General features: G+C 43.8%; 1 protein-coding gene and 1 long non-coding RNA gene across 3 annotated transcripts; one reads left to right on the top strand and one right to left on the bottom strand.

The window, feature by feature from the left end:
- Nucleotides 1-2,058: 2,058 nt before the first annotated feature.
- LOC118241345 lies at nt 2,059-3,202 on the top strand. The gene is made up of 4 exons (XR_004775999.1): nt 2,059-2,486; nt 2,642-2,725; nt 2,855-2,929; nt 3,057-3,202. It is a non-coding gene; the product is annotated as an uncharacterized LOC118241345 (long non-coding RNA).
- Nucleotides 3,203-4,220: 1,018 nt separating this feature from the next.
- Nucleotides 4,221-12,743, bottom strand: LOC118241332. 2 transcript variants are annotated; one of them, XM_035526018.1, is made up of 4 exons: nt 12,518-12,743; nt 12,118-12,408; nt 11,391-11,524; nt 4,221-5,426 (listed from the first exon to the last, which is right to left on the bottom strand). In XM_035526018.1, the coding sequence occupies exons 1-4, from the start codon at nt 12,726-12,728 to the stop codon at nt 5,415-5,417; spliced, it is 648 nt and encodes a 215-aa protein (XP_035381911.1). In that variant the 5' UTR covers nt 12,729-12,743; the 3' UTR covers nt 4,221-5,414. The 2 variants fall into 2 exon arrangements, with proteins under 2 accessions (XP_035381911.1, XP_035381910.1); XM_035526017.1 differs by having other exon boundaries at nt 11,391-11,527.
- Nucleotides 12,744-20,455: the final 7,712 nt, after the last annotated feature.

A 20,455-nucleotide genomic window follows, 5' to 3' on the forward strand; every position in this document is an offset into this window, starting at 1 on the left:
GTCCCAATGGAACACAAACCAAATTAAGTACAATAACCCTCCCTAACTAACAAAAACGAATAAACACAAGTAAAGAACGGAGCAAATAAAAAAGTCGTCAAACTCCCTATTTCCCGACAACAATTTACACAGGACTACTATAATACTCCATACACAGAATGTACAACAGCAAACATGCCCAGAAAAGCAATAAGTCAGAATGATTTAACCAGCAGAGGACCAAAAACATAACAATCAGCAAACAACGCTCACTGAACAAACAAAACTAGCCACAGCAACAGCAGAGATGAATCTCTGTCTGCCGCTTTTTCCCGAGCTTCCCCTTATGCGTGGGGTAGAATGAGACAGACAGTCAAGACACAACACAGCAGTACAGCACAGGACAAAAGACTTGATCAGGTGGAGGAGCATCAAGAAGAGGAGGAGCCACAGGCTCCAACATAAACAAACACAAACAACCCTACACCTTAAAATACAGACACTTGAATTTTTCTCACTCATCACTCATAATTGTTTTGGTATCAGTAAGCAGGCATCACACAAAGTGCCGTAAAACATCAATGGCTGGATCTAAGAGTGTCCATCTGAGAATCCACCTCAAAGAGTCCAGTGAAAGTCACATGCTTTAGTGGGGATATGCTTCGATAAACAGCACCTCAATTAAGACCAAGACCTCAAACTATTACACTCAGTCCACACTGTTTGCATGATCCCGGCATTTATAGTCTAACTAATATTGAACCACAGATGTGCATGAAAAGTTATTGACACTACTCACACCCTCCTCCCCAACGTAAAGTAATTCTAGACAACATTAAAATCACAATAACTACACTTACCTTCCACAGTAACTGTTTATGTTTGAATAATCTCTTCATTCTTAGTGTCTCTGATGATGTAAACTCCACTATCAGATGGTGCGGTTCCTCTCAGCTCAACAGCAGAGATGAGCGACGCTCTGAGTGTATTCAGGTTCACACTTCAGTGAGTGTCCATCCACTGTGCAGATTTGTCCACTAGGGGGAGCAGCTGCACCTGTGCTGTTATAAATAACCTCCACTGACTCTGATATGGGCAAATCCAGCACCAGAGTTTCATTGGGCTTGATCCTAACTCAAGAACTCAATGCTGAAAAGAAAAACCATCAGGAACTTTAAAGGGGTTCAAATTTAATACATACTAATAAAACTAAATCATTAACGGTTCGTTAGCAAAGACTAAGAGAACAAACCCTTACCCTCTATCTGTAGGCTCACATCACAGATGTCTACACCATCACACTCACAGGTGTACCAGGTCCTCTTAGTGTAATCAGCATCAGTGATGGTGAGGAAGAGATCTCCCTTCAGGTACTGATCATGTGACATGTGAAATCTCTCCTTTGACTGACAGGATGTCTGGTTACATTGAGCCAGAATGTCAAGTTGTTTATGGGACACAGTCCATGTGACCAGACCAGAACACGTCTGAGTGCAGGGGAGAGTAGCATCATCAATAAGATTCACCTTTACTGAAGAGAAGGTCAATACAGGATGTGAAAGAGATTAAGAAAGTGGAATTTAAAAAGACATTCAATAAATCAGACAATCAGAACCCTTTTAGACCAGATGAGTGATGGAGGACTTTGTTGCCTTGAAGGCGGACTGCTTTCAAACCCCCCACTGCACCCACATACAGTCACTGGATCAGGGAATCCCCACACCATGGAGATTAGATACGCTGTCAGAAAGTCTACCACAGTGTTTAATACTATTTGGCAACCTTTACTAACCTTTGCTGAGAACATGGAAACTGACTGTCTGATTAGCTCTGTTCCTCTCTCTCGTACCCAAAGGCAGCCTAGCAAGGTTGGATATTTCAGATATAAGGTAAACATTCATCTCGATCACTTGTTAAATACATCCAATACCAAATAATAATGGCTGCACATTTCATGCATCAATAACAAAATAACAGTTGCCTCAATTTATATTCTGCTAATTACTAAATGTTTTTATGCTCTTTGGCACAGAAGCTCGAGTAGCCATTTAACCTTCATGATTGATGGTCTTCATTACACACCCATTAATGAGACCATATACAGACACGCACAACAAAGGTGGTGGCTTCAGAAAACAAGTGCAAGCACATCTAGGTCTTCTGGCTTTAAGATGTTGCTATAGTTACTTCTGGTGCTATAGTGTAAGGTGTTGTAGTCCTCTGGGGAATACTGCTGTTCCTATAGTTACTTCTGGTGCTGTAGTGTAAGGTGGTGTGGTCCTCTGGGGAATACTGCTGTTGCTATAGTTACTTCTGTTGCTGTAGTGTAAGGTGGTGTGGTCCTCTGGGGAATAAAGCTGTTGCTATAGTTTAAGGTGTTGTAGTCTTTTAAGTTAATGTTGATTAGGGCACTGCATAAGTTAAAATACTCTCTAAAGAGGCTTGTGGAAGGGCTGTCCCACGCTCTAGAGGACGCGTGGTCTGGATACAGCTTGGCGCTGGCGCAGGTGAGCACCGATGAAGTAACATCAAACTATCCCAAATAATAATGAATTCTAGTTAATCTAGTTAATTAAAGGTCAATCACTGTCCTTGCGCAAATATCTAAATCCAGCACGTGCTCCGGAGTGTGCTGACAGTTGCACGTGATGTCTGTCTGCAGGTGCTGAGTGTGTTTGAGGAGATTTCACTTAAAAGCACACTAGATCAGATCAAGGAGAAACACAACCTGCAGACAGCCAAGAAGGTAAGAAATGTGTAAGAAAGCTAACCATAGAAAGTTGGGATTGTCAAGATAATGCCACCTCATCCTGTTGTGTTGGTGTCTTGAGTATCAGGTCTGTGTGCCCTTCTGAAACTCTTTCTCCTGTGACAGAAACAGATCTGAAATGTTGCGTTTGGGAATTTCTTTGGAGTGCTGGCCTTGTCTCAGTCCATACGACTACACAAGGTAAACACTTTAAGAACTAATTACTCATTTTCTTTAATCATTCTTCATGTTCACTCTCACACACCACCTCTTGTTCTCTTACTCTGTTGTGTGCTCTCTTTCCCTATCTCTCTCTCTCTCGCTCTAGGAGCCACAGGTGCTGTTGGAGTGTGTTAAGCTGTTACAGAGTCTGGCTCAGTACAGGGATCACCTGAGAGACCTGCCCAGGAAGACCATGGTGGACATCCTGAGTGAGGTGACACTTCTCTGCTCAGCCCCTCTATAACCACACCTCCTCCATTCAGCCGGCACAGTTCACGTTAATCCCCTACTACCACCTTCTGTAGCTGGTCTCTCTATGTTGAAATGGCCGTCCAGACTTAGTCTTTGAGTGTTGTTCACGCACATGGAAGGTGTTCATATTCTGAGTGAATCTTTTTACATGGTATTAGACCCCACATACTATGAGATGAGATGAGCTAGATCGCATAATCAGAAGAGGCGTTGGCCACGCCCCTCTCAGAGCTCTTGCAATATAACCAAGTCAAGTTGGCACCCCGTATGTCTTATATTTTAACCAAACTGGCCGCAGTACTTTGTGCTGCTGAATTTTCTATTTGTGCCATATAAAACCTTGTTTACATTGTGTAACTGGTGTGACACCATAAAGGTGGTGACATAACTAGTGTAAACAAACCGTGATGTGTCAAATAATATCTAATGCAGGAATGTAGAGTATTGGGATGGCAAGCTTGTGTAAAATGTCTCTTTGCACATATTGAATCTTTATAAAACAAACAGATCAAATGATCAAATAATCCACTAAATTCTTGAAATACACTCTCTTATGTAGTTACTTTTAGAATGGCTAAGTTATTTTTACTGTGGGAATTTGGAGTAATGGGATGGCAATATCCTGTTAAATGTCACTATATAGCACTACTTGAAGCTCTATAAAATACACAGATCAAACTCTTATCAAATTATCAACTGTTATTCAAGAAAGGATAGAGGCATCTAAAATCTTAAATATGAGCAAGCAAACCACATGGTGAATTGAGCAACACGGATACACCCACATCAGAACAAAGGACATAAGTCAGAGATCAAGGTTGTGGAGCTGTCTGGTTTACAACAGCAGCGACGTCAGTCTTCCTAAAACTGTTACAAATTCATATCAAAGCACATCACATACTCCAAATAAAACACATTCAGGACAAAGAGAAAGGAAGAAGAAATGGACCAACTAATGTACACAGGAACCAAAATGATGACTAGCCAATCACAACACACAAATGATCACACAGACCAATGAGGTTAAGGCTGGCTTTAATTTTTCACCTTTTTTCCCCAGACTAACACTTTCATCACTGATAAAATGCAAGCATAAAACTTCTGTACATTATGGAATCAGACACGGCCTGTAGGTGTGTATGTAATAAATCTTTTTGCTAATTGCACCGTCACGGGCATGTTATGATGATAGTATGAATTCAGTTTAATTTCTTGTCAACGCTGTATTGATCCCATAGTATCAGATATAGCTGGTAGACCTGTCTGTAATAGCTGTGTAAATAGTTTAGGTTCAAGGCAGAAATAAAGTGCTTGAAAGGTCAAACAGTTAGTTGAGAGAAGCAGCACAACCTAAATCTCTACATAAACTTATGCATCTTTGAGGAACAGCCTGATTTACTTGCACACAGCCAATCAGAAACTGATGCTAGGTATTGCAGATTGGATTGTTCGTGTAGTTGAGAGTTAGAAAAGAGAGAGAATTTATAGTGCACTATGGTGGCTATTGTGGGAGTTATGCCAGAAAAACACCTAAGATTTTTTGTCATATTTCATTAATGACTGTTTATGGTGGGTTAATGTATGTGTAAATCATGTAGAGATACTTGCAATTAGAGTCTGCAGGGCAGTAGATCTCGTGGAGTGGAGCTGGAACTAAACTCTGCTTACAGAACAGCAGCTCCTAATTCTGTTCATTTGTTTATACATGAAGTCTTGTATACAGCTCATATCCTCCTGGTCCTCATGGTGCCATTGTGTCTCAGATCATCCCCAACAGATGATGCTGTTCACTGTGCTGCTTCTCAGAGTGAAGTGGTGCAGGCAAAAGTGAACCATGAAATGAACACAGGAAAACTCAGCCAGTTTAGATGGTTGTGATTCATACTGTGTGTGTGGGTGTGTGTGTGTGTGTGTCTCTCTCTGCTACACTCTATCTGGTTAAAGTGTTGAGGGGTGTGATGAAGGAAACGGATACAGCACACATTCCTGCCACACAGGTGTAGTATAACACACCCACACACTGCTCCTGTGTGTGTGTGCTGGTCCAGCTGGTGCGATGATGTTGATTTTGTTGTTGTGTATGTATGCATGCAGGAGAGGATCATGGGTAAGGTAGACGTAGCCAGAGTGACTTCCTGTTTCAGAAACGCCCTTGTGTCCTTTATGACTCCCCGAAAAAGCCCCCTCACAGGAGACATGTTCATCAGCGTCTTCAACAGATTCCCTGTGAGAGAACGAACACACACACAGCCTCACATACAAACGTGTACCACACATAATGACATACAAATTCAGCACATACTCAAAACATGCAAAAACACAGATTTGTTCATATTTGGCACCTATAGAATTGAATCTGTTCTGGTCTCAGTAGCTCAACAGTAGCCCCCCCCCCGAAACACATGGTACGGCCTGCCGCGTGCAGGGGGGGTTCACCCTATTTGTAACCACACCCTCCGTAACTGCACGGGGTTACCCTCGTATCTATTTAAACCCCTGCTAGTGTGTGTATTGTGGTAGTCATTGTTTGCTGAAGTCTGTTTAAATGTGTGTATATCCATTGTTATGTAACCTGTGTCTAGTTATATGTACCGTTATGTCTGTCGCTAATGTTGTGTGGGTGCCACTGTTGTTGTTCGTGTTTTCGTTAATAAATGTTTCAGTATTGAGGGAGTCTGTGCGTCCTGCTCCACGCCCATCGTCACTGGGGCCAGCAGCAATGTTAGTTACTGTAATATAATTATAACATTCACATTCTCCACCTGCATCTGCTGGTGATGGAGCTGATAGAGTAATGTTACACAGCAGGGCTAATGCTCTACATAACACCAGTAGTGTAGTCAGTTTGCTACCTTAGCCAGACTACTTCAGTACACTGAAAAGAAAATATAGCTTTGTTTAGACACTTCTCACAACACACTCTTTTGTGTCCAACAATGGCTTATGAGAGTTATGCAAGTATTCTCGATCTGAAAACCCAAATCATCACTTCTCTAGAAGGAAAGCTCATCATGCACCACACAATTCTTCACATTTTCCCCTCTAAAAAAACGATTAAAAGGGGCAGTTAGACAAACGTGTCACTATTCCTCCTTAAATTACCATATCACATTGACAACAAACCCCTACTGAACATTTATCTGGGCTACTCATGTTGTTGATTGGCTTAATAAAAAGTGATTGACAACTCTCTCCTGATCATCTTTTGCCATCAGAGCTTGAACAGCTTCCATCATTGTCAGAGGTCCAGAGCACCTGCTGTAGGAATGAAACACAGTGAGGTGTCCTCCACACCTTTACCTGCTATCACCATGGCAGCTCCTGTTACTATGGGGCACGACAAGGAATAGGCACTGGAACCGAAGCAGACAGAACATGACAAGAACCAACACAGAAACCGAAGGAACAGGACCTGAAACAGATGTAGCAGCAAGAGCAGAACCAACAACAGAAACTGACTGATGACGAGAACGTGCCAGGAGTGAGGATTACAAAAACGCAAAACAGACCAGGCACAAAGGAACCAGAACAAAAACAGACATGGGCACCAGACCAGACACAGACAACACAACAGGAGCAAAGACAAAACCAGGCAAGAACAACGAGGCAGCAGCAGGACACAACGGAGACACAGGAGGCCGAGGTTGGACGGGCAGGGAACATGAAGCCTGTGAGTAAGGAAACAGGTCCGCGGACACAGGCTGGCGTAACGGCAGTGGCAGCCTTTTGAGGCACAGGAGAGCTTCGAGGAGGGAAGCTAGCGTTACTAGGCACCTAAAGTTTTGTCTGTATGCCTCTGGAACCAACTCGTAGGCTCGGAGAACAGTGGCTTTAACAACCTCATAGTCTAAACTCTGTGCAAGAGTTAGCCAGGAACACACTTCTTGTGCTTTGCCCTCTAGTTTGCACTGTAGCATTAGAGACTATAGGTCCTTAGGCCATCTCAGAGACGCCGCAATGCGCTCAAATATCGGAAAATAGACGTCCACCTCATTTTCCCTGAGAACAGGCACAAGGCCAATTTGACGACTGGCATCAAAAGTGTCAGCAGCGGGAGTAGAGTTGGTTGGGAGCAAGGCCACTCGAGGAGAGCGTGGTTTAGGGACCGGAACAAAATTCCCGTGATGGGCTGGCTGGCATAGGTGAGGCAAGCTTCTGAGGAAGAGGCACCGGCCTCTCGGGACCCATACTCATCCTCATCAGCGTCACCTAGTCCGGCTCAATTTGTACAGCCCAAAACACACAATAGTTCTCACGCTCCTGTTTTTTTAAGTCATCTCCAACTCCAGCGCTAGCATAGGATCTACCCCAGGGAACACACACATACCAGGATCTATACATACACCAGCCTCAGAGTCATCAGTTGCCTCTGCCACCGGCAAACATCGTGCTGAGCCCATCGCAACACCAAATCAAGATGGCGCCAGTGAGGTCGGCTGCCGTCACGACTGCTCCGTCCACACCTGGCACTTTTTTCGATCTTTTCGCTCTTCCCGCTACCCCTGATTTCTCCGCAGCCCTTCTCTACACACCACGGCACGTATCTCGTGCAGCAGAGATGCCCTTATTTCTCTTAATCTACATAGCACTCACCTCAAGCCGTCTGTAACCCCGGACCCAAGATGGCCGACGGAGATCCTGAGGGAAAACAAAAGACGCGGCGCGAGGAAAAGGCCTCGAGGGAAGCGAGCCGGCGTCAGGAACAGGTTGAGGGCTCGGGCACACCGAGCTCCCTTACCCAGCATCCTGCTAGCCAACGTCCAGTCTCTGGATAACAAGCTCGATGACCTCCGGGCCAGGATAAAGTTCCAGAGGGACATTCGGGACTGCAATCTCCTCTGCTTCACCGAGTCGTGGCTGAACCCAGCGGTACCAAACCACGCTATCCAGCCGGCCGAGTTCTTCTCGGTTCACCGCATGGACAGGACGGCAGATTCGGGGAAGTCGAGAGGCGGCGGAGTGTGTGTGATGGTAAACAACAGCTGGTGTAACAATGCCAATGTTGTTACTCTCACCTGCTCCTGCTCACCCAACCTGGAGCTGCTCGCCCTCAAGCTTCGTCCTTTCTACCTTCCCCGGGAGTTCACTTCGGTCATTATCAACACTGTGTACATCCCACCTCAGGCTAACATGGACACTGCACTGTGTGAACTTCATGAGGCTCTCACACAGTTTCAGGCACAGCACCGGGACGCTGCACTTATTGTGGTTGGGGATTTCAACAGCGCTAACCTCAAGCGTGCGGTGCCCAACCTTTACCAGCACGTAACCTTCCCCACCAGGGGAAACAGGACACTAGACCACTGCTACACCCCATACAAGGACAGTTACAAGGCACTAGCTCATCCACCGTTTGGTAAGTCGGACCACGCCGCCATCTTCCTCCTACCAAAATATAAACAAAGGCTGAAACGGGAAGCTCCGGTTCAGAGGGAGGTCGCGCGCTGGACAGACCAATCGGTGGCCGCTCTGCAGGACGCTCTGGATGACGCGGACTGGGACATGCTCCGGCACAGCACTGATGATGTCAGCGAGTTTACGGAGGCAGTAGTAGGGTTTATTGGAAAACTGGTGGACGACACGATCCCAAGAATCACCATCAAGAATTTTTCCAACCAGAAGCCCTGGGTGGACAGAACCATCCGCGAGGCTCTGAACTCTCGCACTGCTGCCTACAATGCGGGGATCATCAGTGGGAACATGGACGAGTACAAGTCCGCAGCATATGGAGTGCACAGGACGGTGAGGGAGGCGAAGCGAAGCTACGGGAAGAAACTAGAGACACAGTTCCAGCAGAGTGGCTCTAGATCCCTGTGGCAGGGACTACGGATGATCACGGACTACAGGAGCCCACCCTCTGGACTGATGAGTGCGGATGAGTCTCTGGCGAACGAGCTGAATACATTCTTTGCTCGCTTCGAGGCTACATCTAGCAGCACTAATGCTAGCAGCACAAATGCTAACGGCGCTAGTGCTAACAGCGCCAATGCTAACGGCGCTAGTGCTAATGGCACTATCGGCGCAGTCGATGGCACATGCGCGGGGCACACCATAGAACAGCGCCCTCTCATCATCACGGAGAGTGACGTGAGGAGAGTGTTTAAAAGGGTGAATACCAGGAAGGCGATGGGACCAGACGGTATCTGCGGGAGGGTCCTCAAAGCCTGCGCAGATCAGCTAGCCCCGGTATTCACCGACATCTTCAATCTCTCCCTGACGCTCGGTATCGTCCCGTCCAGCTTCAAGCGGTCCACCATCGTCCCCGTCCCGAAGAAACCTCGACCCTCCGACCTCAATGACTACCGCCCTGTCGCCCTCACATCAGTCGTGATGAAGTGCTTTGAAAAGCTAGTCAGAAACTTCATCACATCTTCACTGCCAGCCTCCATGGACCCACTGCAATTTGCATACCGCCACAACCGCTCCACTGACGATGCAATTGCACATCTGCTCCACACTACACTGACTCACCTGGACGAAGGGAGGGGAAATTATGTTAAAATGCTATTTGTCAACTACAGTTCAGCATTTAACACTATCATCCCCTCCCTACTCACTACTAAGTTGTGAGATCTAGGACTGCATACATCCCTGTGCGACTGGATCTCCAACTTCCTAACAGACAGACCACAATCAGTACGGGTGGACAACTGCGCCTCATCCACCCTCACCCTCAGCACTGGAGCTCCTCAGGGTTGTGTCCTAAGCCCCCTGCTCTACTCACTGTACACCTACGACTGCACAGCCACTTCCAGCTCTAACATCATTGTCAAGTTTGCTGACGACACCGTTGTCGTGGGTCTGATCTCGGACAATGACGAGAGGACCTACCTGGAGGAGATTAAACACCTGGAAAACTGGTGCCAGGAAAATAATCTCCTCCTAAACGTCAGTAAGACAAAGGAGCTGATCGTGGATTGCAGAAAGAAGCAGGTGCGGCACTACCAACCTGTGAGGATCAGTGGAACCACGGTGGAGAGAGTAGATAGTTTCAGGTACCTTGGCGTTCACATCTCGCAGGACCTGTCCTGGTCCCGCCATACCAACTCCCTGGCAAAGAAGGCTCGTCAGCGTCTTTACCACCTCAGACGCCTAAGGGACTTCAGACTGCCCTCCAAAGTACTGCGGAACTTCTACACCTGCACTATCGAGAGCATCCTCACGGGGAACATCACAGTCTGGTTTTGGAATAGCACCAAGCAGGACAGACAAGCACTCCAAAGGGCAGTGCGTTCAGCAGAGCGCATCACTCACACGGAACTTCCTGACCTGCAGACCTCTACTACCAGCGGTGCCAGACCAAGGCCAGGAAAATTGTGAAGGACCCCACCCATCCCAACAATAGACTCTTCACTCTGTTGAGGTCAGGGAGGCGCTTCCGCTCCCTGAAGACCAAGACAGAGAGGCTGAAGAGGAGCTTCTTCCCACAGGCCATTCGGGCCCTGAATCAGGGAAACTGATAAACTGTGGGGACCACCACCACCATGTAACATGACTGTATATCTGTACATCTGTATATATAGATTTATACTCAATTACCCTGTTACACAACAACTGTAGATATGTTATTATATAAAATGGATCTGTACATTCTGTAGATTGTGTACATATATACCCAACCATATACATTGTACATTGTGTATATAATCATAATATACATATATTGTACATACATTGTTTATATATTGTTGTACATACATAGAATATATATATTTATCTGCATATATATATATTTTTTATATATATATATATATATATATATATACTCCACCATTTCACTGCACGTTATACTGTGTATGACTATGTATGTGACGAATAAACCGAACTTGAACTTGAACTTGAACACCCATCGGGCTACCCCTCTCAGGCAAAATCCCATCATGAACAAGACAAGACTCCAACACTAAATAAATGTCCCTCTTAGTCACAGTACGAGGAACTTCTACATCAAAGAAGTCAGCTATTAGCAAAAGGTCAACCTTGCAGCACTTACCAAACTGTTCGAGCGATGGACAGATCACAAACTCCGTCAACTCAAAAGCAGCAATTCCAACAACAGAACAGTGCAAACCACCACCCACAAGAAAAAGAAAAAATCCTGGAAATCCTGGCAGTGGACCTGGAACACACATCCATCTTTCTGTAATATCTCCTCTCTTACCATGGTTACAGTTTCCCTTCAATGTACCTCCTTTCTGGAGCTGCTGATTTTTTTCCTCAGCTGCACAATCACCAGCCCTGCTGCCACAAGCCCTGCCCCCATCAGAGCCAGGAGCACCGCCAACACCGTCACTGTGGAGCTCTCATCTGGACATGGCTGGACTTCTGAAAAACACAAAATTGTCAGTAAATATGAACCACTATTTAAACAGTACAGAGTTATAATCATGTGTGTATGGTTTTAACATGTGCCATATACTGTTTAAACTGTGGTTCATATGATGGTTCAGTGTTCACTCTGGTACATAATCACTACACCATCACTGACTACATTTACATATTAACACACAGCATAATGAGATAACATTTACATGCACACAACAGCAGTATGAGAACCAGGACACTTACAACAGCTGTTGTAAAGCCCAATCTGTTCACATTTACATATTACAGTCTGACAAACAATAAGCAGACCATTCATAATGCAAGAAAGCAGTCTGACTTTGCATCCCCTTCATGAGAAATATTATTCATGCACAAGTTTACTAATTAAAAAATAAACTATACTACTAGGGTTTCGTAAGCTGACAAGATGCCATTATTTAACAGTCTGCAGTTATAATGCAGTTATTGAGAACTGCATTAAATTATCACCACACCTTATCTAGATTCCTTACTGACACTACGTACACTCTCTCCCTAACAAAATAATTCTAGACAACATTGAGATCACAGTATTCACATTACATACATACCTTCAACAGTAACTGTGTATGTGTGAATGACCTCTTCATTACTGGTGTCCCAGATCGTGTAAACTCCACTATCAGATGGTGCTGTTTCTCTCAGCTCAACAGCAGAGATAAGAGATGCTCTCTGGGTGTATTCATCTTTACATTGTAATGAGCTTCCAGCCACTGTGCAGATTTGTCCACTAGAGGGAGCAGCTGCACCTGTGCTGTTATAAATCACCTTCACTGACTCCGATATGAACAAATCCAGCACCAGATTTTCATTGGACTTGATCCAAACTGAAGAACTCAATGCTGAAAACAAAAACCATCAGTAATTTCAAATGGGTTCAAATCTGATACACACTATTAAACCTAAATCATTAGGGGTTCATTAACAAAGACTGAGAGAACAAACCCTTACCCTCTATCCCTAGGCTCATAGCACAGATGTCTACACCACCACACTCACAGGTGTACCAGGTCCTCTTAGTGTAATCAACATCAGTGATGGTGAGGGAGAGATCTCCCTTCAGGTACTGATCATGGGACATGTAAAATCCCTCCTTTGACTGACAGGATATCCGGTCACACTGAGCCAGAATGTCATGTTGTTTATGGAACACAGTCCACATGACCAGACCAGAACATGTCTGAGTGCAGGGGAGAGTAGCATTGTCATGAAGATTCACCTTTATTGAAGAAGTAGATACAGGCACTGAAAGATTAAGAAAGTGGAGTTTTAAAAGGCACTAAATAAACATATAGAATAAAAACACAAACAACTCCATAAGAGCATAAATCAGACAATGAGACCACACCCCTTTTAGACCAGATCAGTGATGGAGGACTTTGCTGCCTTGAAGCCAGACTGCTTTCCATTATGCTTTCCTACTCCTGTAACCCCAATACTACTGCATTCATTTTGGAAATGGCCAAAGCTCTACACATTCTGGCAAGTCATCTTTGAGACCTTCTCTAGGATAGTCACCATTTAAATGGAAAGAACCCATTCCACCCACATACAGTCACTGGATCAGGGAAGTCATGTCCCATCCCCATACCATGGAGAAGATTAGATATGCTGTCAGAAAGTCTGCCAGAATACTATTCAGCAACCTTTCCTAACCTTTGTTGAGAACATGGAAACTGACAGCATGATAATATTGTTGGGTGAGCTCGAACCCACATCAGCTAGGTGATGACACCGACAACCTACTGGGTGAGCAACCCAGTTATGGTGAGCCCGTGAGCAGAACAGTTAGATCTTGTAACAGGTAAAACAAGAGGAAAAACTGAACCACAACACCAAGCATGGAAAAAGGGAGAACAAAGGACAACACAGGAAGAATGGCATACACTGGGGAAAACCAAACTAAAACTTCCCAAACAAAAGCAGAAACCTGGAGGAACTTTAATGGCTAAGGGAAGCCTCAGGAGAGACAGACTCAAAAGGGAAAACTAAAGAAAGAAGGGCACATGTAAAAACCCAGACACCTTCGCAGAGCAGAAGCGAGGTACAGCACACGAGCTCACAGACCTCAATACCCAGAGGTACCAGCTAGAACATTGGCTTAAAACTTTAGCAAAGACCCAGCACTAAGTGACTGGGTCACTGGGCTTTTACAGATCTAGCCCAGCTGTCAGGCATCAAGCCTGATTAGTAGTGTGGTTGACTCAAGTTCTCCTTCTGGTGGCCGGGGGGCCTCGGCCTGGTGCCAGCCCTTACAAATATAACCTATTCTGTCTTTTGATTTTACGTGTATTGTCTGTTTGTCTTTTATAGAAGTCTGACAATGCATTATGTTTGTATGCTAATGTCTGGTATGAGAGAAGAATTAAGTTTTTTACACTTATGATATAATGTGAAAATTAACAGACATGCCCCACCCCTCCAAAAAAAACAAAACAAAACAAAAACCACACCCACAGAACTCAAGAGCTTAATAGAGAGATACCAGAGAAATTGCAATAGATGAGCCCCAGGGTTTGGTCTCATAAAGGGGAGAATGACAAGACTGAACACCAGCCTGTGTGGGAGCATATTACTGAAGAGAGGCTCTGTTCCTCTCTCTAGTACCCAAGGTTGGCTATATTAGATATCAGGTCAATATTCGTCTCTATCGCTTGTTAAATATATCCATTACCAAATAAAATGGCTGCAACTTTCATGTATCAATAACAAAATAACATTTACCTCAGTTTATATTCTGCCAATTACTAAATGTTTTCTATGCTCAGGTACGTTCTGTTTTCTATGCTAAGCACAAATAACATACAGTTATAAAACTGGATTATAATACAACAGAATGGGACCAAGCTGAAACATTTAGAAAACAAAGAAGCCATTCTGTCAACTTACTGGTTATGACTGTCAGCACAGATAACAGAAGGACCCAGGGACACATGCTATAGGATGTCATGGCTGAGGAGAATCTAGTCAGTACTGTAGGGATCACTGGAAGAATCTGGAAAATTATAATAAGCCAGTTATTCAGTGCCCTAATCAACATTACCTTAAAAGAACAAGACTATCATAGTTTTTTAAAAGTAATTAGTGCTTAATAATTATCATTGAGCAAATTTTGTCTTGAAATGTTGTTGTCCTGTTTTATATGAATCTCCTAAGAAAACTTTAAACCAGTTTCTAAAGTCATGTAAAAATATATTACCCTCAACTGGATAATTCTCCCATTGTTCAATTGTCCCATCAAGTAATGATGCTATAACACACCAAAATTGTACCCCAGTGAATTATTTTCAACAGTACATTGATTACTCTGTGTTTGAAGAAATGGCTGTGCGCACAAACCAACGTGAAGTCCTTGTGTCTGGAACAGCACTAAACACCACTCCTGAAGAGTTGAAAACATTCATTGGCAGTTCTGTCTACGTGGCCTGTCTAGGATAATTAAATATACAAATGTATTGGGCCTCAAACACCAGAGTTCAAGTAGTGGCAGAATCCATGACCAAAAATCTATTCTATAAACTAAGAAATTCCATTAAGATTGTCAATGACCTTGATATTTCAGATGAGGACAAAAGCAGAGACCTCTTGTGGAAAGTCAGGCCCCTTCTGAACAAAGTGAGGCAAGGATGTCTAAATCAGCTTAGAACAGGAAAATTGTCCATTGATGAGCAAATGATTCCGTTTACTGGTCGCTGCCCAATTCACCAGTATGTACCAGGCAAACCATACCCGACTGGATTGAAGCTGTTTGTCTTGGCCACACCAAGTGGTATGGTCTTAGATTTTGTGGTTTACCAAGGTAAGACCACCTTCAGAGTGACAGAGGGATTGGGCATTGGAGAACAAGCTGTCCTTCATTTGGCAGAGACTGTTTCCAGCGGAACCCACCTGTTTTTTGACAGGTTCTTTACAAATGTCCTGGACACCATGATGGAGAAATGCTTGGGAGGTACAGGAACTCTCATGAATAACAGAATTCCAAAGGAGTGCAACATTATAGGGGATCAGGCCATCAAAAGGAAACGAAGAGGAGCATCTGAGGTGGTGGTCCAGTCAGATCCTGAACTTGCTGTCATCAAGTGGTTTGACAACAAACCAGTTAACCAGTTGCTAAGTTTCTATAGGATGGCCACTCGCACTCGGGAAATGGACAGTGCATACAATTTTCCACTTTTTTGATTTGGCAATCACCAATGTATGGCTTCAGTATAAGACTGACTGACTGCTAAGTTCTGGGAAAGAAACCACTGAAGTTCCTTGAATTCAAATTGCTCCTTGGTGAGCAGATTATTACTCAGGTCCAAGTAGGAATCTCCAGTGAGAGTGAAGACGACACTCCCCCACATCAAAAGTGGAAACCTCACACAAATACAGCTTTGAGACACTATGAGGCCATCCATCTCCCAAAGATGGTGGATGAAACACATGCATCAATGTCTCGCCTGTCTGTTTGCAACAGCAAAACGTATGTGATGTGTACAAAGTGCAAGATCTTCCTCTGTGTTACAAAGACAGGGAATTGCTTTTTGAAATATCGTACTTCATAAACATAACTCCATAATATCAAAATACAAACACTAGACATACACTAGAAAAGAGTTACATATAGATTAGCTCAGCTGTTGGTAGTTTTCATCATAAATATTATGACAACTTGCTATTTTATTTGGGATTGATTTACTGATTATGATTCAGTTTCATAGGTAGTGTGTTCAGATGTCCACTGTAGTGCACACATTATATTTTTAAAATGAAAACATTTTTAAAAATGAAAATGTTTTCAAAATGTTAAAAATAAAAAATGTTTTCAGTATGCTCATTACCGTCCAAACAATTGCGGAAGTAAAAAAAAATGAAATAGGAGACTTTTTTTTCCCCCTGGTAGTCAGGAGGATATGTAGAAGACAATTTTTTTGGAATTTTTTTGGAAATTCAAACCTTCCTTTTTTTCTATTAAATCCACTACATTTATAAAGATCACTTTCTTAGCTACTCATAAGATTTCCTAATGTGGGAAGGTGGATAAAATATAGAGCAATATTGTGCAAATAGCTAATCAGTTCACTATAGTATATTTTGAAATTACATGAAAAACAAAAAAATCTAATTATCAGTTCACTCTGTGATATACTTGGAAAACATTTTGCAACATATTAAGATTATGACATTGTAGTGTTTTTACTGTAGGAATTTGGAGTAATGGGATGGCAATATGCTGTTAAATGTCTATTCAGTTGACTATATATCGCTACTTGAAGCTCTATAATAGTCTGAACTAGTTGCATTAAACAGTGACTGCATGTGGGACAGGTGTCGGTGTTCGTAACGGACCTGCTAAAGACAAACTAGAGCAAGAAAACGGGCTGACAGGCCTCACCAGACAACAGCTAACGAGCTAGCAAGCGTTAGCGTGGCAGCTAAATATGAGAGAGAGAGACGGTGTGTAGCGTTTGGTCATAAAGATAATACTTCGCATTTGACGGCTCGACTTTATCGACAGATAATCTGTATAATATACAGTCAGGCGTCTTTATCGAGTGATGACGGAGCGTTTCGACAGGGCGCCCGGCGCTGGCAGGACCCGGGCAGCGTCGAGCGGTCCTGGCCCGGGGGACACTGGCCCACAGCCCGAGCTAGGACGCGGGGACGCCTGTGTGTCCATGTTCAGCCAGCGGGAACCCCTCAGACAGCCTCGGACCTCACTGCCCCTGGCCGAGGACAGTGGAGGTAGAGCTGCCGGACAACCGCTGTAACTGTGGTTAGATATCTAGACATGATACGTAACTTTAACTAATCAGCCCGTCGTAAATATCTTAGCCATGTTAGCGCCTGGCCTGTATAAGAAAAGCTAGCTAGCCTAGCTAAGCTATCCTAGCCAGGAAACAAAGTAACGTTTACTCGGAACTCTGCTGAATATTGGTAGCTTATCTAGGTTAGTTAGACTTAAGATAACCGTGTAGCTGTCCTAATATTCATGAATATTAGCCTATGCGAGCTATCTACACAGTTAACATTGGTTTACTATATTACTAGCTAGCGCTAGCTGAACAATTAGAAGATAACGTTCGCAGCCACATATCTGAATTAACCTTGTTCAGCTGACATTGTTGTGTTAAACAGGTCACACACGATGTCAGGTTTATGGTTAGTTAGCTATATTTATTACATTACTGTTAGAAGCACCAAACCCAAATTATTTGAGCTGGGTAGCTAACTGTTTATTATTATGTTAACTGGGTGTTTTCACACGTATATTTATCATTGCATTGCAACAAAAGGTCTTCAAAGACAAGGAAATTGCTGCTTTTAAGACAGCACCTAAATCAACCATTTATTGAATCAAGTACTTCAAGGAGAGAGGTTCAATTGCAGTGAAGAAGGCTTCAGAGCACTCAAAGTCAAGCAAGTGCCAGGACCATCTCCTAAGGAGGATGTAGCTACAAGATCAGGTCACCACCAGTGCAGAGCTTGCTCAGGAATGGCAGAATGCAGGTGTGAGTGCATCTGCACACACAGTGAGGTGAAGGCTTTTGGAGAATGGCTTGGTGTCAAGAAGGGCCACAAAGATGCCACTTCTCTCCCAGAAAAAACATCAAGGACAGACTGATATTCTGCAGGAAGTATAGGGATTGGACGGCAGATGACTGGGGTAAAGTTATTTTCTCTGATGAAGCCCCCTTCAGACTGTTTGGGACATCTAGACAAATGATTGTCTGGAGAAGAAAAGCTGAGCGCTACCATGAGTCCTGTGTCATGCCAACAGTGAGGCATCCTGACACCATTCATGTATGGGGTTGCTTCTCATCCAAGGGAGTGGGTTTGCTCAAGATTTTGCCTGTGGTCAATCCTCAAAAAGAAGGTGGACAAATGCAGAAATTGTGATCAACTCCAAGCACTGATTAGGCAAGAATGGGTTGCCATCAGTCAAGACTTTGCCCAGAAGCTAATATCCAGCATGCCAAGGTGAAACATTAGTCTGAAATGCTTAATTGTACTTAGCTGTACCATATAAACATCTAATAAACTGAGGCAGTAAACTTTGTGAAAAGCAAAATTGGTCAGTCTCGACTTTTGTGTACAACTGCACTGCTAATATTTGATGATAACTTCCGAGATCTCTCTCTACATGGATCTGGTTTAGAGTATCTGAACAGTCATCATAATGCGTGAAGGATGAGACACTGATCAAGCACAAGCATTAGTGCAGAAGGCCTCACACTTCTTAGATTAAAGTCTATAAGAGCACAAACACTCCTCTTCGTGACTATTGATGTTGTGTTATGGAAGGAGAGCTGATGTAGGCCCGATAGCTGTTGCTAACTTAGCAGAAATAGCGCTACAAGGTGAATATGGATTAAAGCATTTATCTTTCATATGTAACAAGCCACATGGATCTAAACATCATTTCTGGGGAATTGAGGATCCCATGTAGAAATAACCATCATACTCCGATAGGCTACATTTCCAGTTAACCTAGCTAGCGTTGTAGCTACAGACGTTAGCGAAGCTAGGAGAGCTAGCTAACAAGCATGGACCCAGAATGAGAAAATTTCTAAGAGTTAGCGGGCATTCAGCAAACTAACGGATGTGTTTACACAAAATAAAGATAAATCGTAACTGTTGGAATTCCATTTCATTACTTAGACAGTAAGCTAGCTTCTACATAACATACAGGCCCGACCTTAGGTCAGCGGACCGAATCCCAAGCCAACGTTTTATATGTAAACATATCAGCTGCTCACCGTCTGGTGGATCAAAGCAGATCAACCCACACAAGCTGAGGTGTGATCCAGCTGTGAATCTTTAGTTAAATACCTGTGTGGTTAACACCTGTACACAGGAAATCCTCACTTGTGGTAAACACTCTTGCGCGGTAAACCCCGTTTTGTGGTCGTAACATCTGATGCACGTCCCACATCCGCACTGAAGGCTTCCGCGCGAGACTACATCTTGTGTCGTCATCATCCCTAGGGAGAAGCTTTCTTGCTCCTTTATCGCACACAATGAAAATCTAAAATAAATGTGTTCTTTAGATTATTTAATTAAACATATCTTGCGATCACTTTCTTAGCTACTCATAACATTTCCTATTGTGGGAAGGTGAATAAAATAGTTTCAAAGTTTGTCACGTACATAATCATACATGGTCTAACTTGCAGTGAAATGCCTTTGTGACTGTTCTGTTCGAGCTGAGGAGAGATGCAAGGATTACAATATTTGTATAACATGTATATATACACAGTGTAATATATATATATGTATATATATATATATGTGTGTGTCTGTGTGTGTGTGTGTGTGTGTGTGTGTGTATATTTGTATATAGACACTGTAGAATTTCCAGTTTTTCTTACAATTTACAGTTTACAGTTATTGCAGTCTTTTTACACAGTACACAGAGTGGTACACAGAGTGGTCCCCACAGTTCATCAGTTGCCCTGATTCAGGGCCCAAATGGCCTGCGGGAAGAAACTCCTCTTCAGTCTCTCTGTGTTGGTCTTCAGGGAGCGAAAGCACTTCCCTGACGTCAACAGAGAGAAGAGACTATTGTTGGGATGGGTGGGGTCCTTGGTCTGGCACCGCTTGTAGTAGATGGTCTGCAGGTCAGGAAGTTCCGTATGAGTGATGCGCTCTGCTGAATGCGCCACCCTCTGGAGTGCTTGTCTGTCCTGCTTGGTGCTGTTCCCAAACCAGACTGTGATTTTCCCCGTGAGGATGCTCTCGATAGTGCAGGTGTAGAAGCACCTTGGAGGGCAGTCTGAAGTCTCTTAGGTGTCTGAGTTGGTAAAGATGCTGACGAGCCTTCTTTGCCAGGGAGTTGGTGTGGTGGGACCAGGACAGGTCCTGCGAGATGTGAACTCCGAGGTACCTGAAACTGTCAACTCTCTC

Source organism: Electrophorus electricus, chromosome 5 (genome assembly GCF_013358815.1).
Source record: "Electrophorus electricus isolate fEleEle1 chromosome 5, fEleEle1.pri, whole genome shotgun sequence".
Lineage (NCBI taxonomy): Eukaryota > Metazoa > Chordata > Actinopteri > Gymnotiformes > Gymnotidae > Electrophorus > Electrophorus electricus.